The sequence below is a fragment of the Varroa jacobsoni genome, unplaced genomic scaffold (genome assembly GCF_002532875.2).
Source record: "Varroa jacobsoni isolate VJ856 unplaced genomic scaffold, vjacob_1.0 scaffold_179, whole genome shotgun sequence".
NCBI lineage: Eukaryota > Metazoa > Arthropoda > Arachnida > Mesostigmata > Varroidae > Varroa > Varroa jacobsoni.
The window spans coordinates 1692-26539 of NW_019213081.1; the positions used below are offsets into that span (position 1 = coordinate 1692).

Below are 24848 nucleotides of genomic sequence, written 5' to 3' on the forward strand. Positions count from 1 at the left end.
GGTGCTTATGTTAAACCCCAAGCATATACACTTCGCCAAAAGTTAATTCTTATCAATCGCTGTCTAATCCTTTCGCCTTATCGCTTATGCTACTTGTATTTTAGATATAGGTGCCGTCAGCAAAGCGCGTTTTCTTTATGTCGGTACAGAAATCATATTAATCATGTGAAAGTATGTTGAGGAAACGGGATCCTATAACCTAACCTTACGGAATTACATATTGGCTTTCAAACTAGGTTTGTCATCTGCGATTTTTACTGGACGTTCTCTACTAGTTGAATATATAAATCAAGAAAAAGTAGATTATTAATTAGTTGTTTTCAATTAACACGATCGAACCCTTAGATACAAAAAAGGTACAACTGGGTTTTCTTCATTCCCTATGGTTCGCTCAAGCAAGTTTTATTTTAAGTTAGTTGGCTATCTAGGACTTTCCCGAGCAATTTATTAAAAACAGAAAATACTGCTGTTTAGACGTATAGTGCTTCAGGAAAATACATCGAAACAGAGGTTGTACAGGCGTTGCAGCAGATAGGAAAATATTTTTTTTATTATGATAAGGCTTGAGATTTCATGATAACAGTTATTGAAGAATATCTGAGTAATCAGGTTTTATTAGAAAATTGCGAGTAGGGTCACAAAAGTTTGAGAGGTCATTTGTTTTAAGGAGTCCTTAAAAGGCTCAATTTACCCATTCCTATTCTAAAATTTTTCTCTAAGACACAGGACATCACTCTTCTGACTTTTATTTATTGAGCGTTCAGCTTTTTTAACAAGAGAGCGCTCCCTTAGACATATCCTTAGCCATATTATTTCCTATCTCGAAGCTTTAAGCTAAGCTATTAAAGATTAAATTTTCCTCTAAATAGTTTGCTGTTCTAGATTTTCACATTCTAGTTCTAGCAGTATTTTGAAATTGTTTTGGTGTGAGTCCTATTTGTTTCGCCTACGTTACTGTACATAGATCTGTGTCAAAGTGTGATCCCTAAGTTTTTTTCAAAATTGGTTCTTTCCTTGGTCATTATTTAAGCATTGTTTGCTTTTGTTCTGTAATAGCTGCTACATGATCTAGTTTTCTTAACTTTCAGATCCTCAATGTAATTTACTACGTAGAAGGATTCGGCGATTAGCCTACCATCTTCATGTTTTGTAATTCCAGAATAGTTTAGTCCAAGCACTTTATTTTAATAAGATAGTCATTATAACATTTATTTACATTACTTAACATTCTTGTCGTTTTTTTGCATGCCAGTGTTCCTTACACTGCAGTCGCGGAGGTTGTAAGACTTAATTAGGTTTTTGGTAATGACATCGGAATAATGAGAAGCTTTCTCTGTGCGTGATGCACAAATAAACTTTAGCTCACGTAATTTATCGTGCGCGTATTTGTAACGATAGATATAAAGCTAGGGCAGCATGCCGGTCGGAGCTCATAGGCGCATCCCTAATATTGAAAGAAACGAAATAGGATAAAGGGTATTTGAGCTACATTACGCTAAATTATTTATTCTATAAGCAAGACAAATTTCGTTCAATGTGGACCGCGCTCACTGACTTTTTACAACTCTTCTTGTTTATTCGTTTCTATTTCCTCGGTCACCTTGGCGATAGCGAGTGGGTACATTATCAGTGCTATTATACCGGAAAAATTGACAGCATACATAACAGCATGAATACGTAAAAATATTTTACAAAGTCCACTCAAGTCTGAGCAGGTAAACATCATTAGAGAGTGAAAAATATTAGTTGCATAATCCAACCTCGCTAACTTGTAAAATCATAGAGTGGGTGTTGCATTATTTGAACACTGTCAGTTAGTGCGTATACCAGATCGGTTTCGAATCGACCAGTCTCGAGAAACTTCATTACACCGTCTCCAAAGGGCGCGGTAGATGTGTGTTCCACCGTTATACAATACAATTAGCAAGGTAAATCGTGTATGTGCGGATTTTTCCGTAACAGCCTGGGTGCTGACTCGCTACGTGCGCTATATTCCAACAGATGCGAGGTACGTTTTCATCTTTAATTAGACAGACATGCTCGGCAGCAATAATCTTAGCCTTTTACTCTCGTCCATATTAGCCGATTGCAATTGCAAAAGTAAATCGTCCCCTCCTGCGCAGCGCGGTGAACTGTGGCGACGATGAAAACGCAACGGATCCGCTATCAGTATGCCCCAACGCATCACGTGGTACCAGTGAAGTGCGCGCATGTTCCGGTAGGTCGCCATGCAACTGTGCTATACATAGGCTATAACTATGTAACGGCGAGTCGGAGTCAGTGATGGTATAAGCGACTGAACTATCATTTACAACACTAGTGAGTTTGTACGCAAAAGTTTGTAATTCTTCGCAGCGAATGAGACCACGGTCGAACGTAAGACTACAATCTTACCATACCGATCGCTTTTTCATAGAATCCACGATGAAACGGCGCACATGAGCATATAAACTATTAGCTAAATCCAGACTGAACTGACAACGCGAGTGGTAAAAACCCTAAGCTAGCTGTTTTTAATGTCGCTTTCTGTCGCTTAGCGAAGTAGCGAGTATTGTCTAAGGTCATGTGGAAGCCTAGGTGGTGGGAATCTGTTGGCGAGAACGGTAATAGATGTAGCTGTGGTCGGAATAAGCTCGAAATAAGAAGTTTGTATTTGAGCATGCAGCCAGTTCGATTTAAGTTTTAAGTGTTTTCTTTCTAAAGCATGCATAGAATGGTCCTCAGAAATCTAAGCTTGTTCACGAAAACGGCATCAGTAGAGTGGCTCGCTCCGCCAGTAGGAACGTCTGCACTTAATTATCGACGGCATCTTGAACACGACGGCAGATAATAGCGGCGACGAACCGCAGAGAGAGGACATTTACACCGAAAAGTGCCTTAGAGCGATGGTGATGAAAGACGATGTATTTATCTAGGTGTGGGTCATTTGGCTTTTCTCGTAATAGACAAAGTTAAACTTCTAGTCAATTTCGTATGCGCACGTAAAGAGTCGTAGTCATCAAAAAAATTGTGAAAGCAACAAGAGTCGACTTACTAAGTTGTCGATCTCCAATTTGCACAACTCGTATTATACCCGCAAAATATTGCCACTGCGTCCACTCCGTCAACTGTTTTTCAGCAATTAGGCAAAGTTTGGTGTCTTTCAGTGGCGTCTGTCGGCATCAACGTCGCGCGAAATCAAAGACGTTGCTCACAATACAAGCGGCGTTTGCGAAGCTGGTGGGTCGCTCAAAGTCTGAAATCAAAGGTACAAGTACTATAAACGCAATGGTGATCCAACGCTCAGCGTTGGATGCGTTAAATTCAACAACTGGGATCAAAGATTCTTGCCGAACAATCTCTCTCTCTTGGGCCCGTTTATACAGGTGGGTTCGATTTAATGTTCGACTTCCGCTTGGATCCTAAATCCCACTTGTCTCGAAGTCGCTGATGTGAAGTGGATTCACAAGATAATAGTACTTAGTAAGTGATAATAGGCACTGGATCGCCGTAATTTGGTTACACACGAAGCTTTCCCACCAATTTGGTTGCTATCCTCGAGTCAGTATAGTGGTACACTCGCTCGATATGCACCACGAGCCGATCAGTAATTAAAGGGCGGGCATCAGCTTCGAATGTGGAAAGAACAATCCCTTTTTCAACACCAGCTTTAACTTGGTCATCACGAACAGACACAAAAACCGGTCAGTATATATCACCTGGAGCTAATACTGTCTTCCATAGCACATGTGTCGATCAATAGCATCCAGAAGCCTTGAAGGTGCTAGATTTTTGCTAGAATTTTTGTTTTCCCATTTTGTAAGTGACATCCCAGCGGACCTGAATCAGCTAACTATCTTATCGATGAAGTTGGCTGGTCAAATCCTGTATCGCGGAACCGTGCAACATAATATCGTAATATTATGTTATTATGGCGTAAGAGTCGCCAAGCCAGTACATAGCTAAGCAGTCCACTCTCTTAAAGATTGCCCGCAAAGTGGTTGCCAGAAGGGATCCATAGGAAAAATAAAAGTGCTTCCTTGTCACTAAAGCCTTGTCAAGGAAAATGAAGTAGCGGCAGATCAGGGTCCAAGAAGTCGACCATGAGATACGCATTGGTAATGTCGGCCAAAACAGGTACTGCATCAGAACGTTAATTCAACTACAATTTTACCTAGTTTGTGCTTATGTTCGTCCCTTGCAGCAAGCGTCAGTGAAGTGGTATTAGGCCCAGTGTCGTAAAAGAGCAATCAAAGATAATTCGCCATTTCTCATGTGACTCGGCGACAGCTTAATGACACGGCAAGTAGAAGCTTCCGCATGATTTTCTGGATGCGGACGACAGAAGTCGTTCACTTCTTTCGCATGCCTATTTTCGACAAATCAAAAAAAAAATCTCAGAGTAATACTAGGCAAAGGTTTCGGAATTATTGTGTTAACCTTACGTTCTATGAAAAATTAAACGATACCTATGTTGTTTTTCATAGCGGTGATAGATAGGTACTTAGAGATAGGTAGGATCTACGATTAGGTATCATAGACTAGGCTCACATGGTACTGTCGCAGTGTTTTGCTTTCTTGATGTCTGATGAATCCCTGACACCAAAAGTCTTGAGTAACTACAGGGGCTCGACGTTATGCGCAGGCAAGTTCGCAATGCAACGGAGACGAGAATTTGTGGCGTCCGCTTGTGTTGGCAGGGGTGCTGTCCTACTTGTATTTAAAGATCCTAACAAACTCTTGAACGCCATCACTTCCGCTGTGACAACGCAAGACGGCCGGTAGTACACGATGTCGTAGTAGTGTTCAATCTTATAAGCAGCGCCGAGTATCGGGTGCAGTGCTCTCAAGGTAAGCGCTATCAGCAACAGATGCTGTAGGGCAGAATTACGGATCTGGTTCGCACTAATAGCTTGAAGAATGGCAAAGTTACAGGGGTGGGGTCGCAATTGTCAAGCTTATGCACTAAGATAAACGCTACATGCTCATTTTATCGAAGAAACACGGGCGTGATTCAAAGTGATGGATGACAGTCGGAGTCATGCTGCCTGCTAGTGGTTGTGTGGCGGAAGGCGAGAAACTAGACGGCCCTGTTGAGTATCTGAGGGTGATGGTGACTGCAACAGGTTGATATGGAGCGATGAAAGCGACTCCCCATACATGCATTATCGTAGTAGCATTTCCTTGTGCTCGCTATAATAATATTCAAGCATCCCTTCGATAGGCTGTGCAGAAACATTGCCATTGGAATCCATCGGTGGGCGGGCATTGTATTGATTGTCATTAGGGTCAACACTGGTGACAAGTCTGTCGCCACGGGCACTTTCACCCAGTTTGAAGATGCTGTTGGTAGAAACTCGCAAACAGACAACAGGCTTGCATATAAGCGCGTATTCAAGGAACCCGATACCGGAGCGACGTTTGGATAGTACAGAGGACTGGAAATGATTCGGCCATTGCCGCAGACCCGTTTTGTTTCTGACAAAATATACTTTTTATGCTCGCATGATCTTTGCGAGCGTACACTGCCGTTTTAAGTCGATAGACTCGTAATTGTTGTTAAGAAGTTCCAGCTCAACACAACAGGTAGCACCATTAACACTGAGTGGCTGCACTGGACTTCTAAGCGGTCTTCTGAGTAACTTTTTAAGCGCAGTTAATCGCTCCGAGACCGTCACAGTGGTCCTTTTTCGTATCCAGGTAACGAACTAACTGTACAATATTTCCCTATTGCGTAACGCCACCATTGAATTGTGCAGAAGTCGTATCGAGTGTCTAAAAAATGAGTAACATAGCCATCGAGAAGGCGATTGGTTGCTCTTGCGCTAATTTCTTTAACATGGTCATTAGAGACAGCAGCAGAGTCGTTCTGGCCACTATTATTTGAAAGCATCCATTGGAAGCACCGCAGACAGATACTACACGCTTAGTAGTATCGTGCAGCGCAATGAGCTTCACTTCCTCGTTTTCGCGATGCAGACTGGCATGCGGTTGGATCATCTTACCCAACTTGACTATTCTCGCCAAGCGGGATTTAATTCTAGATGCCAGATCCGAGAACTCATCATGATATTCAATACTTTTGGCGACACGAGAATTTTATTTCGAAAATATAATTCGCAAATCCGCAAAACACTCTTCTTGAACAGGTGTGTTGGTCTGTCCTCAGCGGGAATAAAGTCGCTAGGTCCAATGCCATGTTCGATCGGCACGGCTTAGTAAACTTCAACGTAGGTTTGTAAGAGTCGTACGGGCGTCGACTGTGATAAAATTGGCGAACACATTGAGGATAAAATAATCCGCGCGTAGAGAATCACTAAATCTATCTGACTAAAAGTTTGGGGTAGCGGGTTTCCTCCAAACCAAAACAATCCTTCAAAATGGTCGGTTTTTTTTCAAGATGGCTACTCCAGATCCATTCGGGAAAGCACTGAATATGGAGTCTATTGGGTACGTACTTTTTCCCTGAAGGAAAAGGTCAGTTTTTCCTACAGCCCGTACAGCTAATTTAGTTGGTCGTCAGCCAGAGGCAACAGCTTCATTTTTGTTTTCCACGTTTAAAAATAACGCCACAATAGCAGTTACAAATACAAACGCGGCCACACGCGTTGTTTACGCAGATATATTATTCGTATGAAAATTGCGTGACAGCTGCGCTCAATTTATGTTGAGATCTGTATTGCAAAAATAAATGCGCTCTCTTTATGCTGCTTAAATTATACTATGGAAGAAACCATCAGGTTATGTTTCTACCGAGAATATACCCTAACAACTCGCCCTATTATGCCGAAATGATAATTGTCAAGAACAGTCGTCCAACCATTGAGATGTGAAGGGAGGAAAGAGCGCCATTGAAATAGCAGAAAAAACAAGTGAACCATGTAGAGCAGATCGCGAAAGACAAAAAGTTTCCAGGCAGAATGACACAAACAACAGACAATGAACGCCGCATCGATAGTCAAGGGTATTGGTATCGAATAACACACCTATGAGAAAATATATCAGCAAACATTAACAAGATGGACAAAATTTTTCATTACTGTAAAATATACGTCTTCAAAGACGAAACGCAAATTTGTTGTACGCAAGAAAAAATTTAGCTAATGGTATGTAACTGCTTCTGGAACTAGGTTTAATTGTGCACAAGTATTATACAAGCAGTAGAGGCTTTTCGAAAAAGTATCAGACAATACAGTTGTCTATTTCATGTGACTTGTTTTGGTGTCACTGAAAACCGTTTCCCTGAGATAACCTACAATTCGTTATTAATTATATAAGGTGCTTCTCATCATGGACTTAGATTCCTGATGCTATGAAAGGACTAGAAATTCCAATGCTTCAAATTTATTCTATAAATATGCAAGATTGCAAGAAACGCTGCCTATAAATTTCAAATGCACAGATTTCGTGCTGTCGTTCAAGATTTATAGAACGTGCTTTACAAAAAACAGTGTTTTGGTGGCCAACGACGGCCAAAATGTATATTAAGGATACAAAAAGCACGTATCATGATTTATTCTAATCGAGAGCCACTAGGCAGGCAGAGGAGTATATACAATGTTTTATCAAAGATTGAAGTGGAAATAAATAGTTAAAGTGCAATAAAGCTTGGTTTAACACAGCGACACGTCTTCCTTCGACCCCGAGACGATCCGAGAGGCCGAGACAACGAAAACATACAGATAACTTTTTGCAGATAATTTTCCAGTCACATCAATCCTATTATTGTCTACAGTGCTTAATACTGTTCTCACTAAGTGAATATAGCTGGTACAGTGAATTATGCACAGCACAAAACAAAAACTAACCGGACTGCGAGATCATGCACATCGACATTATAACTCGCGAAAGTTAATTTAAATCAATGAAATAGGAAAACAAGCATGGACGAGGGTTGAGATACTAAGAGAATTGCACCTGAGCTCACCGTGCTGCTTTCATCAGGTGCGTCACTGTCTGGTATCTTATTCGTTATATCGCAGAATAAAAGTGATTTTTGATTCTCAACTTCTCAAAAGTGATTAGCTTGTTATATCCACGAATGTACACATTTTATTATTAATTTTCAAAAAAGTTAACTATTATCGAATTGCAAAATTTAAATTTAGTCGATTACGAAGCAGAACCATCCAGTGGCGGTTTAATTCGGAATGGTGTATAGAATAAAATTATTATGTAATAAGAATGAAAGCTAGATTATTATATTATTGGCCTTATAACAAATACCTATTGTGTATTTGCGATAAATTATTAAAAAGTATAATTGAAATAAGTCATTGCACATGACTAGATCAAGTTTCTCAGCAACAATCACACAACTTCCAACAGGCAGAGGAGATGTGCCGCATTAAAGATAAAATGTCCATTGGAAAACTTATATATAGGCCCGTATTTCGCCGTCTCGTTTAGGGTGACACGAGGTAGATCAATTTTATTGCTTAGAACACTGTCTTTTTTTTACAAGCACACATCTACAACTACGATCCTCCGCGACCTCTTTTGCCGTTTATGTTTGCAATCTATAGCTGAACATCTTCGTGATACGATCATATCGAGAGCAATTAAAAATTACTTGTTCGGTGAAGTAGTGCTACATATAGCTAAGCAGAGGCAATTCAGGCCAAGTTTGTCGAGCTTTGTCGAGCATGGCTAAAGCGAGCGCTAATTGGCAATGGCTACTGCGAACAAAGCCGATCAGTATGACTGCTTGAGATGCATTAAGTTCATTGGTCACTGACGTGAGCAAGCTACTGTTGATGACCGTGGTGTATTTGGAAACAATGGTCTAAAGTTCTTCAAAGCAAATGAGACTTCAGCCAAGTGTATATGTTAGCGCAATCTTGAATATTCCGAACAGGAGTTCTATGGAGTTGCTTCGCCATGAAGAATTGAACGACCATTCGATTTTGTGCTACGTAAGCTATTCACGCGATATATCAAATCACGAATTGAGTTAAACAGCTTCTTCAGGTTGCTGGCAGCCTTCCAAAATAGGCGGACATTGTAAAGAATCAGAAGTGTACAATCGGGTGCTAACACTCGTAACCGCGTAGCTTTTTTGCTGTTCCACCTTTTGTACGGACGTAGTGAAATCCATCCCTGTAATTTTGAGTGTACACCCCCTGAGGCTACCGAATCGGTTGAAATATGTGATGGCGAGGACGATAACACTACGCTCGAAAGCAACGGTCGATTCTTTTGGCCATTAGCGAATCGTAATTTTTTGCAAAATTTGTTTTCTTCTCGGAGTTCCAACTATTTTGGGCCGACCATCGTTCTTTATTCGCAGTAGGTTCTAATACACCTATACCACACGTTTCGATATCGGCAATGCGATGTCCCCTTGAAAGTAACACCATTCCTTCGGCGTCGAGCGTTACTAAATTTTAGAAAAACGATTTGAGTAGTACGCGGTCGACGAATCGGTGAGGTGAAAAATGTTATCGAGTTTAATCACTTAGTAAAATATGACTTTAATCTTATCCGCATCAATGCAGCAATCAGTTGCAAGTGTAGCAGCGGAAGTGTCTTCTTCTAAGCTAGTCGGGATTTGGCCAACAGAAAGGCACAATCGTTGGTGTCATCGATGTAGACTCTCTACGAATAGATGACAGCAACGTAGGCGGTTTCGAATACATCGTCGTTGAAGACCATATGCTTCAACTGGTTTGTTCGCGAAGTTATACTGACGAAGGATACGCAGTTCAGGCATATTCAGGTCGAGTTCTAGAGCTTATCTTTTTTTGGAAGAACTCCAGTGAATTTTTAAACGATTATTTAACGCAAGGTTTATGTTTGTTCGTGATGTATCGGTCTATTTAATTAGGTGAGGCAAATCTTGGCTGAGCAGTTATGTCAATTAAAGGCCAGGTAACCGTTTAGTTACGGCGATTTGATTCGATATCCGGATACATGAAAGTCATCCATTGCAAGTACGTTTTCTCTTTCATCAACATCTCGTTATAGGCTATGAAAATTAAGTTAGAAAATTTGTCGCCCATTTAACTTAATTAAGGCCTGTAAAATCGATTACAAAGAGGAAGTGGTAGCCGTAAGTAGCGAATACGAATCTGTAAAAATTGGCAAACCTTTGCTCCTTATACTCTGCACTAAAAGGCGGACCGAAATACGTGGCAAAACATCAAAGAATGCTATGATATACATTCGCAGGCATAAAATTGCGTCACTACACCTGGCGCTGACATGCAGTGTACACAGGCCAGATACCGTAGACCATATTAGCGAAGGTTGATAACCAGAAGATCAACCAGACGTCATCGAAAAAATGTTTTAACTAAAAAATGTCATGAAACATCTGATGACGAAATTCGGCAATGTTATTGCTTTCTTGGTCACTAAAGGATTAAAAAATAAGCAATTCTATATGTCCTCATTTTGCTGTCTCTTAACGAAGGAGCTTTGATCACAAAACTGCGATACATATATGCAAGCTGAAACCTTGGATCCAAATGCAGGTCTGGAATTTCATATATCGGTTCCTAAACTCATTCCTGGCCGAATCACACCGCCAATTCGCTTTATATGAAATAATGTCAATACTCGAAAAGATACCTGAAGCCACATATTGAACGTAGGCGCAATGGTAAAGATTCATATATTATCACATATAGATGACGCTCCATAGAAGTGAAAGGTTTCGTAGATCACAAGGAAAACCAACAACGTCTAAATCATAAAATTAGATCACTTCGGATGATGCTCAACGGCTATTTTAAGCTTCAAATATGTTCATCGATCAAATAAATAAAACGACGAAGCGATTTTTAAAACAGACGAAATTCAAGAATAGTAAAATAATATCAAACCGTTGCCCAAATGTTCAGCTTACCGGTGCTTCACGATACCCATCCATTGAAAAACTGCATATACACTTCAGAGACACCAAGTGTATTCCAAGAAAGTACTTCCGCCCAACTAGTTGGAACCAATGAAAAACCGTGGTGAGTTTTCAAGAAACAATGCTCAACCTTAGTGTATTCATCTGGGCCAACAAGTTGAACAAAAGAAAAGAAACCCAAAAAGTTCAAAATTTTCCCATTCTATTAAAAAATGTGCTATTGCGTTCATACACAGAAAATCCACGTTAAGGGGAAATCTATTAGTTAATTTAATTATTCAATAATGTTTGTCGACTAATAATGTTCTACCTACTGAAAATGTATGAAGGCATTTTCCCTACAGCATTAAAAAAAAACATTTGTTTGCTCAAAGAACTACTTTTCGACGGTGATGATAACAAAAGGCACTAAACGAACTTCCATGTCTCAGGCGATTCGCGATACGTCTATGATCTCTGGCGGGAGAAACCATAACCTATTAGACCTCAAGGCTATGTATATAATGGCTTAAAGCCATCACCGTGAAGACCGACTACCGAAGAATAACAGTACTCTTCCTATTACTAACGTACATGACGAGAAAGCCCTTACATTCGTTCAGGTCAAAATAGAAGTCCTTAATGTTAAAGCTACAAGACTTCAATTTGTTAGTCTCCCAATATGAATACTAAGAAAACAAAAACATCGATCTCCAAAAGTAATCTCGATATGACATGAATGAGAAGAACGGAAATTTTATGCACCAACGAAGCCCTTTTAAATAAGGATTAAAGAGAACTTTACGCAATAGCACTTACTGTCTGAAACGAATGCCCTATGTTTAGAGAAGAGGCTTTCGAAGCCCCGCGAAAACTTTGCGATATATGCAACAAAGATGAATTCAAGGAATCTTGACTGCGGCTTCTTATAGTCAAGAAATACTAATCTCGGTACTAAAGACGCTTGTATCAAAAAGTTGTAAGTACTTTAGAATTTACAAGTCAGCCGTCAATATGCGACTAAACAAAGCTGACGTCGAGTGATTCCAGTTTTCTTTAGGCGTCAGTGAACAGAATTTTTTAAAGATGCTTTTTAAAGATTAGGCTGGGGGGGAAAACGTTCTATTAAAACAAAAATCTGCATGGGCCGGATGTGCCCATACAGCGTGCGATATGATTCGAAAATCTTATGGAAAATCCTGCTAGAAATGTATATTAGAACCTGAGGACAGGATGGTCCGAAATATTAACAATACGTGCATTGAATGATACCCTGGAGATCTCAAGGAATATAATTCTTTTAATCAAGTAGCGAAGAATACTAACGACACGCATTTCCCTACTGAATTTCTCGATTCGACTACTACCATGATCGGATGATCAAGATGATCTACAACTTAAGAAAGGGTCGCTAATCATCCTTATGAAAAACTCAGATCTTTTTTCCTTACAGAAAGCAGTGAAACAAAAGATCGCCATTCATAGCTTTCTGCAATGATATCTTTGCAAATACTTAATTCACATTTGTATGGCCTGGATCCGAAAGGATTAGAACTAAAAGCTCCAGTGTTAGGCAACTTTGTCTCTACATTCAATAAGGAAATATCACAGAACAAAGCCCAAAGTAATCCAAATGGTTTTTCAAGAGTCCCCTTAAATGAAAATTCAAAAAACTGTTAGAGAGTTTAAAACGAAAAAATCCTAAGAGAGAAAAACGGTTATTTCAAGTTATATTTAGTATAAATGTAATTATTTTTTTATTTCTACAGAGATAAATATTTCATATTTAATAAAATTGACAGCAAAACCCTCCAGTAGTCATTAAAACAGCAAAGTAGGGTGAACTGTTTATACAATAGCCCACTGTGTTCAGTGCGGCTCCGCACAATGGCTTTTCATAAGTTCTAGTTTTTATTCAATTTGTTTGTATCCGTCGCCTTAACGGTAGCGAGTAAATCCATTATTGGTGCGCACTGGGTGTGGATAATTAGCAGCTGAATACATATAAACATTTTAAAATAAGTATATTATTTTCGTATGTATGATGCCGTTACACCGGTTTTGCATCTCATCGACCAGCAGAAAAAATACCGATAACTTTATATTGTGCAGAAAATATTTTCGTCCGCAATATTCACGTTTTATTTAAGCAAAATGTATCAAATAACAATAGTTAGGCTCAACTTGTATTTCTGCAACCCGTTGTGTCAAACCTTCCAGTATATAATAAGTTTATATCGCATACATAAGTATGTAATACGTATATAATAAACTACTTGTTAGTGTAAAAACAAGCACTAACGGCGTTTAAGTTTGCATTATTGTTTCCCTTCTTTAAAGAGTGGTATAGATATGTAGAGTAATTATTATATATATGTGAAAATAAATTATATACATTTTAGGTAAATACAAAAAATGCGTTTCCGGTTTCAGCTGGCTGTGGGTAAAACCCTCTTGTAGTCGAACCTTGTTATTGTTATAAATCTGGTGGCAGCGGTGGGATCCAAGAGACCTTGGTGGATAGAAAAGATATAATTTTATTATTTACGTCATGTATCTCCCATATTGTTCCCTCAATTTACCATTAATAATGTATATTGTCTCGACAGAAGGCAGTAAGTTTCGTCTTAAAAAGATTTCCAACAACGGGTTGTTGATTCATACCGAAGGTCACGAAGGTGACTCTCAAGTATATAAAAACGCAAAAAACTTGGCGGTGCAAGGTCCTGAGGATATAGAGGGTACAACGAAACCCTTTGCTCGAAACTCGAGCAGTTTCGATGATTTTTGCGAGGTGTGTTATCATGAACCAGGATGAAGTAACCTTGTCGAATGTTTTTTCCCGAATGGTGTCATTAATTCGACGCAAGTGAGCCAAGTAAAAATGGTAATTAACTGTCTGGTTTTTGCGAATCAGTTCAACTAAGGCACGGAATGCCTTGGCTTCTTTCGGGAAGCCACCAATTCTGATCAACAGTTCATGTTGACGGGAAGACGTCATTTTCTAGTACCGATGACCGTTTTACGCAAAGATCGATCATGGTGTCATGATGTCGATAGCGGGCAAGATGCCAAGATTGGATTCGGAGTTCTTGAGGTGCACAAGCTTCTAAGTCTGTTTAGGCTTTAAGAAACTAAGGGATTTTAGGTAGTTAACTACAAATCTGTGTCTGCAGGCCGTCAGATAGCTCTAAATGATCGTCTTCAAGCAAGGGCCATATTCTAGCTCACGAAAACATCAAACCACTCTAGAGCAGTCCTTTCAGTAGCGGCGCAATTGTGTGTATAGAAAACAGATGTCTTGGGGTGCTTCGGCAGAGTTTTAGCCTCGACGAAGTGCATAGTACAAAGGGTGTTGAAAAAACATTTTCATCTGGGATATCGTCTTTCGAAGGGCTCTTTTAGGTTGAAATCGCGTTCGCGACATAATATCGTAATAGCACGCTATTGCAATGAACCTATTACCTAACCTAAGATGTTGTGCAAACCAAAATTTATTGGCTTCTAGGTATTTTCGTCACTATCAGTATTTAAAGATGAAGTATTGCTGCAATAAATTTAATTATCAGCGGTATTTATGCGTCGCGGCTACAACTATTGGCATCGTTAATTATGTTGACGCAACTCTAAGTTGTAACAGAGTTGTAGGCAATTAAAGGGTAAGCATAAATGTCGAGGTGGAGCGTTTTACGGAGAGTGGAAGGGCTATGCTGCCACTGAAAATATCATATTTTAAACACCTAGAGGTTTTAGGCGATGGATTACGCCGTATGCGATAGTGGCATGCGCCCAGGGTTGGCGGCACTGGCGACTGTACTGGTTTGCGTGTTGAATATGCTAGGCACAGCGAGCTGGTGCGCTGGAACATAAAGTAAATCATCGTCTATTCGAGCGATTCCCAAAGGGGGGGGGGGACATGATTCTATTCGGCAATAAATTATGTGCGTGCCCCAAAAGATGATAAAGACCTATGTGCTTTACTAAGAAGTGATTTCTGTTGAAAAATTTCTATCGTAGAGAAACCACGATACGTTCTTCACAGTTATCATTTTCGCCATCCTATTTCTCTACAGTGCATTTATATTCTCATCCGTAATTATAAGACAATCACATCTTCTAACAATTCCACAGAAGACGCAGTAGCTTTATAATGTACTGTAAAATCCTATACGTTGTTGTACAGCAGAGTATGGACATTTGGCCCCATTTTTGCATAAGTATATTCATTAATAAGCTTTTTATTTCTATAACTATCACAAATTACTTATATTATTGAGAAGACTGGCCACGAATAGCAGATATTCATGTATAAGAATAATACGCAGAATAAATAACACCAATAAGCAGTCCATTGAAGCATATATGACAAAAACGTTATTAGTAATGCATAAATGTCACATGATAAAATTCTCCTACAGTATTAAAATATCGTGAAATTCTATTGCAATTGTAAAATTTCGTTTATTTTATTTATTTCTTCGGAGTTTCCTAACGTTTATTAAAATTGATCAAAACATTTTTTGATACCCAGCTAATTCAAGGATGTAAAACTGCTTGATAGGGCTAATATTGCTCCGAATCTTCGCTAAAACATAGCACAGTAATCTATACACTTTTCCCACATATCCGTCTGTCCATGCAATTATTAATCGGCATTTTAGCTAGCAAAAAATACGTTTACTAATATAATGATTCCTCATTCGATGAAGATTTCTGGCTTTCGAGGGAAACTTGCGAGTCTAGGAAACAGAAAGTCACTTGGGGTCCAGACTTTGTGAATATGATGGGTAATCAAAAAAACCGAACCTTAATTCATGAATGTTTGCCGTGACATTCATTGAAGAGTGAGACGGTGTGTTGTAGTCTGAAAGAAAGCCTTTAATCGCTGTTATTCCTAGTGCATTCGGATGTTGTGCTTTTTCTGTTCTCATCTTTTCTGTAGCTTTATTAACAAAACCACTGATGGCTCGGGCTACCAACGTCGTTCCTTCGTGGAAACATCGATCAGTTTATTGGAGGACAATTGTGAACAGGCAGTTCATCGACAACAATGAAATTTTTGTGTACGTCAAGAACCATGGAATCACAGAGGTATTTTGTCTTGGTAGGCCATGTCTAACGATTCATCGTCTTCAAAAAGGTACGTACTATTTTTTCTTAAAGAATTGCAAAGAAGAGGAAATAAGTCGACTGGCCTGGATTTGGGTCGCCTTTCAATCAAAAAAAGACTCGTTATGTGCGCATGGAGCTTGTCAATAGTCAACCCATACATCGATAAAGTAAATCTTAAACGAATGCTAGCAGTACTGTTTTTAAAACAAATTAAGTTTTAGTTATTATCTGGACTTAAAAATATGACAATTTCCTTCTTGAACAGTGTTTTTTCGGCACTTACATGGTACTTCCATGGCAGTTTGCAGTTTTCTGATTGCAAAGTTCTGCATGAGATAATCGTATATAGCCTTGTATTTCGGTTACGAAACAAAAAGAATGAAATAATCGTACATATATAGTTCAGTAGTATTTTAGTCTTGTAACTAATATTTACTTAACGAAGCTAAACCTTAAAAGCTCGCTGCGTATCTTTTTCTTACATACATATTTGTTTATCAGCTAATCGGCTAGGATAAATGCCTTGGAAGGGATAGTGGTCGTAAGACGAGGACCGCTCGGATAAGTGTGGCCAAGTTCTATTGGATCAACTACAGTTAAAGCGCAAAGCAAGCTTCTACAAAGCGCTTGTTTTCATGTAAACGAAAAAGTTAAGCCTGTGCGCTTCAACAACAACAACGTTGCGCTAGGTAGACCTCGTGATCCTTTTGAACAGGTGTCGGGCAGGATTCCATTGTCTTCAAATGCGAATCAAAAACCAAGTTATCAAAGATGGTGGCACTAGTATTGACTTCAAGTTGTACCGGAACGGTAAGGGTGCCTTACCTGAGTAAAAAACCAGTCTACTTCGCAGCACAGAGATTACCAGCCAAAGATAGCTTGCCAATTTGTGCCCCGACGTCGACACTATTGTAGAGATTTATGGCGATTAAGCTGGTTGGTTGATTCTGCTGCATTCCCGTCGTCAAACCTATTATAATAATAATAACAAGCATAATGTCAAGCTAATCGTTTACTCATGACGCTTCAGCTGAGAAGTGATAAATTCTTTCGGTATAAAGTCTCGTACAAATCGCAGTAACTCCACGTTTTGCTCTCATTGCGTAATAGGTTGGCAAAAGGTGCTGATCTCGCTGTTCGTTGAATGCTTCCGAAGAATATATCGTACTTCACATCCAGTTAGCGTAGACTTTGTACTCAACGTTTTGCCAGTTTTCCTAATTTCGAACTGTTAAGGCGAGACAGTCTTCTTCGGAGACAATATAAAGAAAGCCCTTCCATGTCTTCTTTGCGCTAATTGTGCCACTACGCGCCTGCTTTACGTCCTAGTTCGATAGACATTTGTATAATTTCGTGAACCGCTCGTACTTCTCAGAGCACGCTTGAGTTTCCTTTTGTCTAACTTCAGTAGGGGCGATTCCGAATTACCTAGGCGTTTGAGCAACTCTTTCGTGATTTTGTTCATTCCGCTGCTGCTCTCCGCCGCTGAAGCAAAATGGTTTATTTTTATCGTTGCCCAGCAGCAACGAGCGCTTCACATTTATTGGCTTCGCTTTACTATCTATACATACGTGTATACTGTATACGTGTATATTTTATTCCTCTATTACATCTTATATATCTATATATTCATACTTAGAAAACACATCAGAAAACTTTATCGTACAAAGCTAAAATCTCTGAGCACTGATATCCTGGCTCAAACGCTATCTGCTCGGTGAAAAATGTAATCGTACCCACGAAATTTGATTTAATTTTTAATGATATCTATTCTAGTTACGCGTTGCTGCGCATTGGGCTCTCATTGCGCATACACACCATTCCACCATATCAGCAAGCCAGGAAATCATTATGCGCTAATGAAAGTTAAAAAAAGCCCAGCTTGTCAAGGACGGTTCTCGTAATGCCAAGCAAAATAGCTCGTAAATAATTTAAGTATTGATATTTGCAACCTACATTGCCAACGGGTCTGCATTTTATGAGCAACTAAAGTCGATGATGGTACGTTTATTTTTTAACGAATGTCTTCGTTAAAAAAACTAGCAAAAAGTAATATTGTGATGAGCGGACATACGAGTGGGGAAAATGAATCACATTTTGCAACAAAGTGTCAAATTTTTAAAAAATGTTTGTTCTACTACAACTTCACAAAAACGACAACCATGCGAGCCGAGTACAAAGTGTTAAAGTACTAAAACTATAGTATAATGCTCAACAAATATTAGTCAAGAACAGCGAGGTGAGTGACGTAACATTACAGAATTATTTCTACTGCCCAATCTACACACTACTATCCGAGTACTCTACATCTAGTACCTGCAAGAACCGTTATAAGGTCAGATTACTTTTTATTACGAGCTACCGTAGCTCTGTGTAGTGCAACTCTAAAAGGAACAAACCGAAATTTTATGTCACATTCTCAGCCACAGTTATGGTCTGGCAGTAAAATTACAACTGATATACTTTGACAAAACAAAAAAAATTATGAGTAAGAGTGCAGATGCTGAGGTAATACTTAAAATCCTGACGTACCGCTGCTCTAGTATAATGCGCTGTCCCGTTTTAACGAGACCCACTATCATCGATGCTTGAGACATACTGTTGTACTATACTGGTTATTCAAAAGTAGATAAACTGACATCTTGAAGTTAACAGAATATGATTAAAAACAAAACTGGAAGTGTCGTTATGATTTAATCATATATGAATCAGGCACTCAGTCAGCGTTAGTGAGGAATAGTTTGTTTTTACTTGGATTTAGAAACTAAAAATAATTCCAGCATAATTTAGTTCTCTCAATTCTTTTAACAAACACTGAAATCCCACAGTAATGATTTATAGCAGATTAGATTGGTACCTTATGAACTCGACAACTATTGTCAACGTTTGCTGTGCAATGTATCGCATTCACAATATTTTCAGAATAAAACTCTTAGAATTATACTATGATCAAAGTTCAAAAAAATTCAATATAAAAAAGCATCGTTTAATTGAATATATAGCTTCACATCGCGCACAAAACACCCGTATTTTCTCAAAATGATTAAAATACTTCATTTATATTACCTGATGTATTGCTTGATAAGTTCTGCAGCTAATCCAAGTATTTTTTCTTTCGGCCTTTCCTACACAGATTGTGATATATTTGTTTTCTAGTTTCTTCGCTAATAAAGCTCTTATTTGCCAATACTTACATCACTTTTTTAGTAGTTTTTTGGACAATGATAATCAAAGTATTATAGGCTTATGATTGAGTTACTCGTCTTCTTTTATTCTGAGTGGTCTTCATGGCAAAACTGACCACAGATCGTACCCTTGATTAACGATTGCCACAAACAAAAGCTAACTCAAATCTCTTGATTTTGTCATGCGTGTCGTGACCGCGCATCAAACAGTGTGTACAACTGCAAGTTGAGTGCAGATTTATGTTAGAGATCATAAGCCACTGACTGTTACTTCTGTTCAGTATAGAAATAAATATTTCGAATACGATTAACTTATATGATCACCCTGTAATTAAACGAAAAAAGTGTCAGTCATCATAACATTGCATCTGTTTCGTTATTCTATTTTAGCTCAAATTGACAAATTCGTTCCATGTGGAAGTACAACTTCATGTCCGAAAGCCAACATCACCCTTAAGCGTTCCAAAGTGGGACCTCGAGTACAACCAGCGGGTGCGTCGCAAATATATAAAAACACGTTGCATTTTGAGCTAACTTAAAGTTAGTTGTCTCTATATAAGGTTTGCATTGAACCATTGTAACAAGGGAGCTCATTAAATAAAAATCTGTTTTCTTATTAGTGAAATATTTCACTTTTAAGGGAATGTCCTATTTGATTTGAAAGGAATTAGCGTTCCTTGGGTTCAATTCACACCGATCTTTTTACCTTTACCTCTGTGGTGAGTTCCTTAGCTTAGTATCTCAACTAGCTCCCGACAAACACCCCTTGATCCACAAATATAATTATCGTGCACAATTTTATTTATGAATAATGTGTTATATTTGCATCATTTTACCTATAATAGGTGATGTGACTTCACAAAAGAAGACTTCCAGGGGCAAGATTCGTTCGACAACAAAGAAAAGTGAAATATCTGGCGCGAAAAAGAGAACTGGTACAGTGAGACATCTAAAACATCAACATAACAACCTATTGCCTAACATTCTATGATGTATATAATAAAATTCCACTTATAATAACCTCACAACTTGCTTTCATTTATTGCCATTAACTGATTAATGAGTCCACATCTTAATGTCGCCTGGTGTTCTACCACAGATTTGAGCAAAAATTATATTACATAAAAATGTTGGCCGGTCTCATCGGGATGCCTCATTTTTGTTTACAAAATAGCACAAAATTCATAATTTGGAAGCAAAAGCCTAAAAAGATATAGATATATAGGGCTCTGTAATTATTTTATGATTAATGAATATTAATATAGCTATCTTTTGTCAGCAGAACCTAAAAAGTTTTTGTGTGGGTGAATGCCGTGCTACAGATATCTTGTTGTATTGTTTGCTACGAATACGACTTACAGGTTTTGTATGCCGATTTATATTTACATCAATGCATATATGTAATAGTTAATGAACACACCTCATTCTCATAAATTATACCAGTAGAAACTCCAGTGAATCATACCTATTCACTCTCTTCATAGTTCAGGTGCAGGGGTGATATGTCTAGACAGAAAATGTTATGAACTACTCTTGAGATACTGTTATTGTTACTTTAAATCAAACAAAAAAATTAGAAATATCTCAAAATACTGGCACAAAAGTATTTAGCACTGCAGTGACATGAATCTTATACAACTAAATGTCCAATGAAACTGTTCTATCCAGCTCAGTTTTGGATGCAAACCGAAAGCTCAAATTATACAATAAGCTTTCGTGTTGGTTCCGAACGCCCATTTAAAGTTGATTCGCTTCCTTCAGCTTTACAAAGTTGTCATCGTACGACTATGTCTATGTATAGACTTGCTCAGGGTATAAACCAATCAAAAAGCTGTTGTGCTGACGTTTTTCTCTAGCAATTAAAATCTTTTTTATATTTTCGGCTGTTAAGCGTATGGTTAGTTTGTCAGACTCTTGCTTGCAATTAGCACGATTCACATCCAGTGTTTGATTTTTCTTTACTTAATCCTAGGCATAGGGGGATATGCCACTGCTTTTTTCTCAAAGATACACCTTGGGAAACTGTGCAACGATATCGCGGCCACTTACTAATCTGGCAGTAAGGGTCTAAGAACACGTTTTTGTAAAATACGAATGATTTTTGTAGGTTTATGCCTTATGCCCATTTAACCAATTTTTGTCTCTATTAAGTATTTAAAGTAGTGCATGCAGCAACTAAATATTTATCGCAAAAAAATAACAGCTATTGGTATCGCTTCCACGAATGTAGCTATAGAAATCAATATAATACGGTGTTGAATGGGTTTTTGCAAACAAGGGGAACGTGCATAGGTTTTACGTAATGCATAACAGAAGTTTCTCTGGATTATGCTAATTCTTACAATGCACCATTAAAACGCGTTGTCTTCCTGTCCTTGACAAAATAGCTAACCGTGACCCTACTGTTTCCTACAAAAAATAGCAGCCGCAAGCTTTCCGGTCGACTCTCCAACTTCACGGCACTTAATGGGCTTTAATCACTTGAAATACGGATGTATTTATATCCTAAACTTTTATAGAAACAAGTCGCGCTTGTGTCTATAACTACAAATCTACCTAGAAGATCGGTTAGCTATTTCTCCTTCGCAGAGAAAGTAGTTAGAAGCACGAGATACGAATCAACCTTTGCGGACAAATATATCTCTCACGTCTGCTTTCAGTGTGTAGATTCAAATGTGCATCTATAATCATAGATACTGAAAAAAAAACTTTCTGAAATAGCTATACTTTACTTATTATAAAATATATTGCGTAAAAGAATATACGGCAGTTGATATCAGAACACAGGCGCTATTTTCTTTTAACAATAGGTATGTGATGACACTTTATAAAACAGGGGGTATATAACCCCTCTTTCTTCTTATTACAATGAAAAGTTGGTTCGCAACGAATTCTATGAAATATCTGACGTTTTTTAAGACGCATGTATAGGTGGAATTTGGTGCAATTTGTATCGTTGAATTTGTACCTAAACGTTTAGTCACAAGAAACATGCAAGCACTGATCGTTACATTGTCTCAAACATCGGCTGTAAATTGAAAAAAAAAATATAAGCAAAGCAGCTGTTTTTTTTTTACTAGGGTTTTGCATGTTTTGCAGTCATCAACTAAAATTTTTCCAATTTAAGTACAATTAAGTACTGGAATACGATTTTCGTCATTACCTTCTCGAGTTTCCTCTTAGCAGGTTTAAAAAGCAATAATGCAGTGTGATAATGGGCGAAGTCCAGTCATCCGCTGCGCACAACACCGGCCCGAATCGCACTTTTGGGATGCAGGTCGTTCAATGATAAACCCAAGACACAAAACAGCTATTGCTCAGAACGAGCAAGCGCGATACCCATATTTCGTATGACATTTTTATATCAACATGTAAAACTAACTACTTGCTTCTTGTTCTTTTCGGCTTCTAATTTTTCGGCTGCAAGAACCATTTCGTGAGAGCTTTGCAGATAATCTATGCAACCCTTAACTGATTTGGTTGACACTGGCATAGCTTACATTCTCGATATATGGCCGAATATGGCCCTAAGTGGATTCTATGTTTAATTTCATTTAGAATAACCGAAATTACTGCTGACGAGCTGTGCATTGTATAACCCTCCTATCAAAAAGTAAAGTTTAACAGAGAAAATAGATTTACACTTATGGAAATACACATATCTGAGTACTTATGTGCACATTGACATGTAATTAAACCATACCAATGACGTATAACCAAAACCGGAAACTTGTGTAAGGCTATAATATAATAATTTATATAGATGAAATTATTTGTACAATGTTAATTTGCATAGAATCATCATCCTTTACTGATTTTCGTTAGTAGGCGAGGCGGCGACGATATGTGGTTGTGCTGAATACAAGGTGTTTCACATTTTACAAAACCAGCGGTCGTTCGTATTACGAGAAATAGTTGTTTCAAAATGTCTGAACACACTATACATAGACCATAGCTTATCGACATATTTCAGGCAGCTCGTTATCGATCACTAATAAATCGGTCAGTCACCATATCGCTCTTTTGTTGGCAATATCTAGCATATTAAGATGGCGCAGTGAGACTAAGTAGAGCTAACTTAACTCGCGATAAGTACATCTGTACGATCGATTGCTTTCATCAAATGACAGACATTTCTCTGCGGAATGAAACAAGTATTTTATATAAGTTTGTGATTTGATAAAATCTGAAAATAAGCTCTAAAATAAAGGCAGACAATACATTCTATTGTAAGAATCATAAATCAAGCACATGCCTGCTACATATTATAGATAAACCGTACAAAAGATAAAAACCTCACTGTACACTATATATACCCTCATATATGTATATACCAAACAACTTTAGGTATTAGCCATTGATATCACTGATGTAGTTCTTTGTAGTTACATCATTTGGGTAATAGTGCAACAAACGAGTTACAACTCTAAAAAAACTTTCGGAGCGAAACACAGACCTTACTCAAAATATGTAGCAAAAATTTTCGAACCAATGATGCACCAAAACAGCGAACTGCAGATGGAGATAACCTTGCGTTCACTAGAGACTACATCGGTTCAACAAACACTTGTTGTCATTACTTCGCAGACTCCTGCAGCGCAGCCATCTGTGTCACAAGCATGGTGATCGTTCGCCCAATATATTCGACCAGAGCTACCATAGCACATCTTAAACCGAAAGACCATGCTAATATAGAATCCTTGTAACGAAAAAAGGAAATTGTAATGTATAATGGTGATAATAGTGAGAGTACCCCACAGTCAATGCAATAATTCACGTAAAATCATATGTATAAATGAGAGCACAAGGTTTCTCAAACACAGCAGTAGGAACAAACTTGGGTATTGCAGCCAAAACGATAGTTAGTAAAACTAGTGTATGCTAAAACATCGTCGGATGCATAGACAATAAGAAAGTAGGTTTTTTTTGTTGTCCTTTACTAACTTTGCTATTGCAGTTCTAGTAAATACTTTTTGTATGGTAAACGTATTTTACAGCATCATTGATTGTAATACAGTGAAGGAGGAATATGTTAAAAAGTGTAGGTATTTCAAAGTACCAGTCTGCGAGCAGCACACATGAAGCATCACCTAGGAGCTATGACGCACTGTGAAACACCAGTAAATCAGTAAATTACCATACAACCCTTGTGTTGTTAATATCTAGTGTATTAGCAATTCGTTTTGTGGAAGTTATGGATCAGGATTAATCTGCGGTAGAAACCATACACAATAAAATTAATTTGTCGGTTTCGTGTACCTCGGTAAAGTCTCGTTACTTGTTTCAGATAAGATGCTATCATCTGATTTAGTTGCTTTATGGAATATTTACCCCTCTTTCTCTGTGGCTTAGCTAGAGGCTTAACGTCATATGAAATAGTTTTAGCGAGGGAGATCTATGCGTTATTTTAGAGATTATTTTAAAATGGAACGGGACGCCGGGGGTGTCTAATAATTATCGCTAACAGGGCTTTTCTATATAAATCTGTGGCATATGAAGTGATTTTTTGCCATTGAAGGAGTTAAACAGGTGAAAAAATTTGCTGATGTAAGAAAAGGCAACACTTAACAAGTGTACAGTCCCACTGTCCGTACCCTACGTCTGAACCTTACTGTCAGCCGCTATCAAGCGGCGAGCCTTTTAGTCTGCAAGGTTCGTTATTATCTCCTGTCATTATTTATGCTTGTCATTATTGTCGCTAGGAAACTAAGCACGTTCGAAAGAGTTACACAAGG

At 38.3% G+C, this 24848-nt stretch overlaps 1 protein-coding gene and 1 long non-coding RNA gene across 3 annotated transcripts; one reads left to right on the forward strand and one right to left on the reverse strand.

Moving 5' to 3' along the window:
* The first annotated feature begins 4085 nt into the window (after window positions 1-4085).
* LOC111271695 (uncharacterized) lies at window positions 4086-20141 on the forward strand. 2 transcript variants are annotated; one of them, XM_022852643.2, is made up of 4 exons: window positions 4086-4116; window positions 15759-15956; window positions 19504-19605; window positions 19959-20141. In XM_022852643.2, the coding sequence occupies exons 1-4, from the start codon at window positions 4101-4103 to the stop codon at window positions 20102-20104; spliced, it is 462 nt and encodes a 153-aa protein (XP_022708378.1). In that variant the 5' UTR covers window positions 4086-4100; the 3' UTR covers window positions 20105-20141. The 2 variants fall into 2 exon arrangements, with proteins under 2 accessions (XP_022708378.1, XP_022708386.1); XM_022852651.2 differs by lacking the exon at window positions 4086-4116 and adding an exon at window positions 10913-10940.
* On the reverse strand, window positions 20125-24567 carry LOC147753845 (uncharacterized). Its single transcript, XR_015315418.1, has 2 exons — window positions 23570-24567; window positions 20125-23251 (listed from the first exon to the last, which is right to left on the reverse strand). It is a non-coding gene; the product is annotated as an uncharacterized LOC147753845 (long non-coding RNA).
* Window positions 24568-24848: the final 281 nt, after the last annotated feature.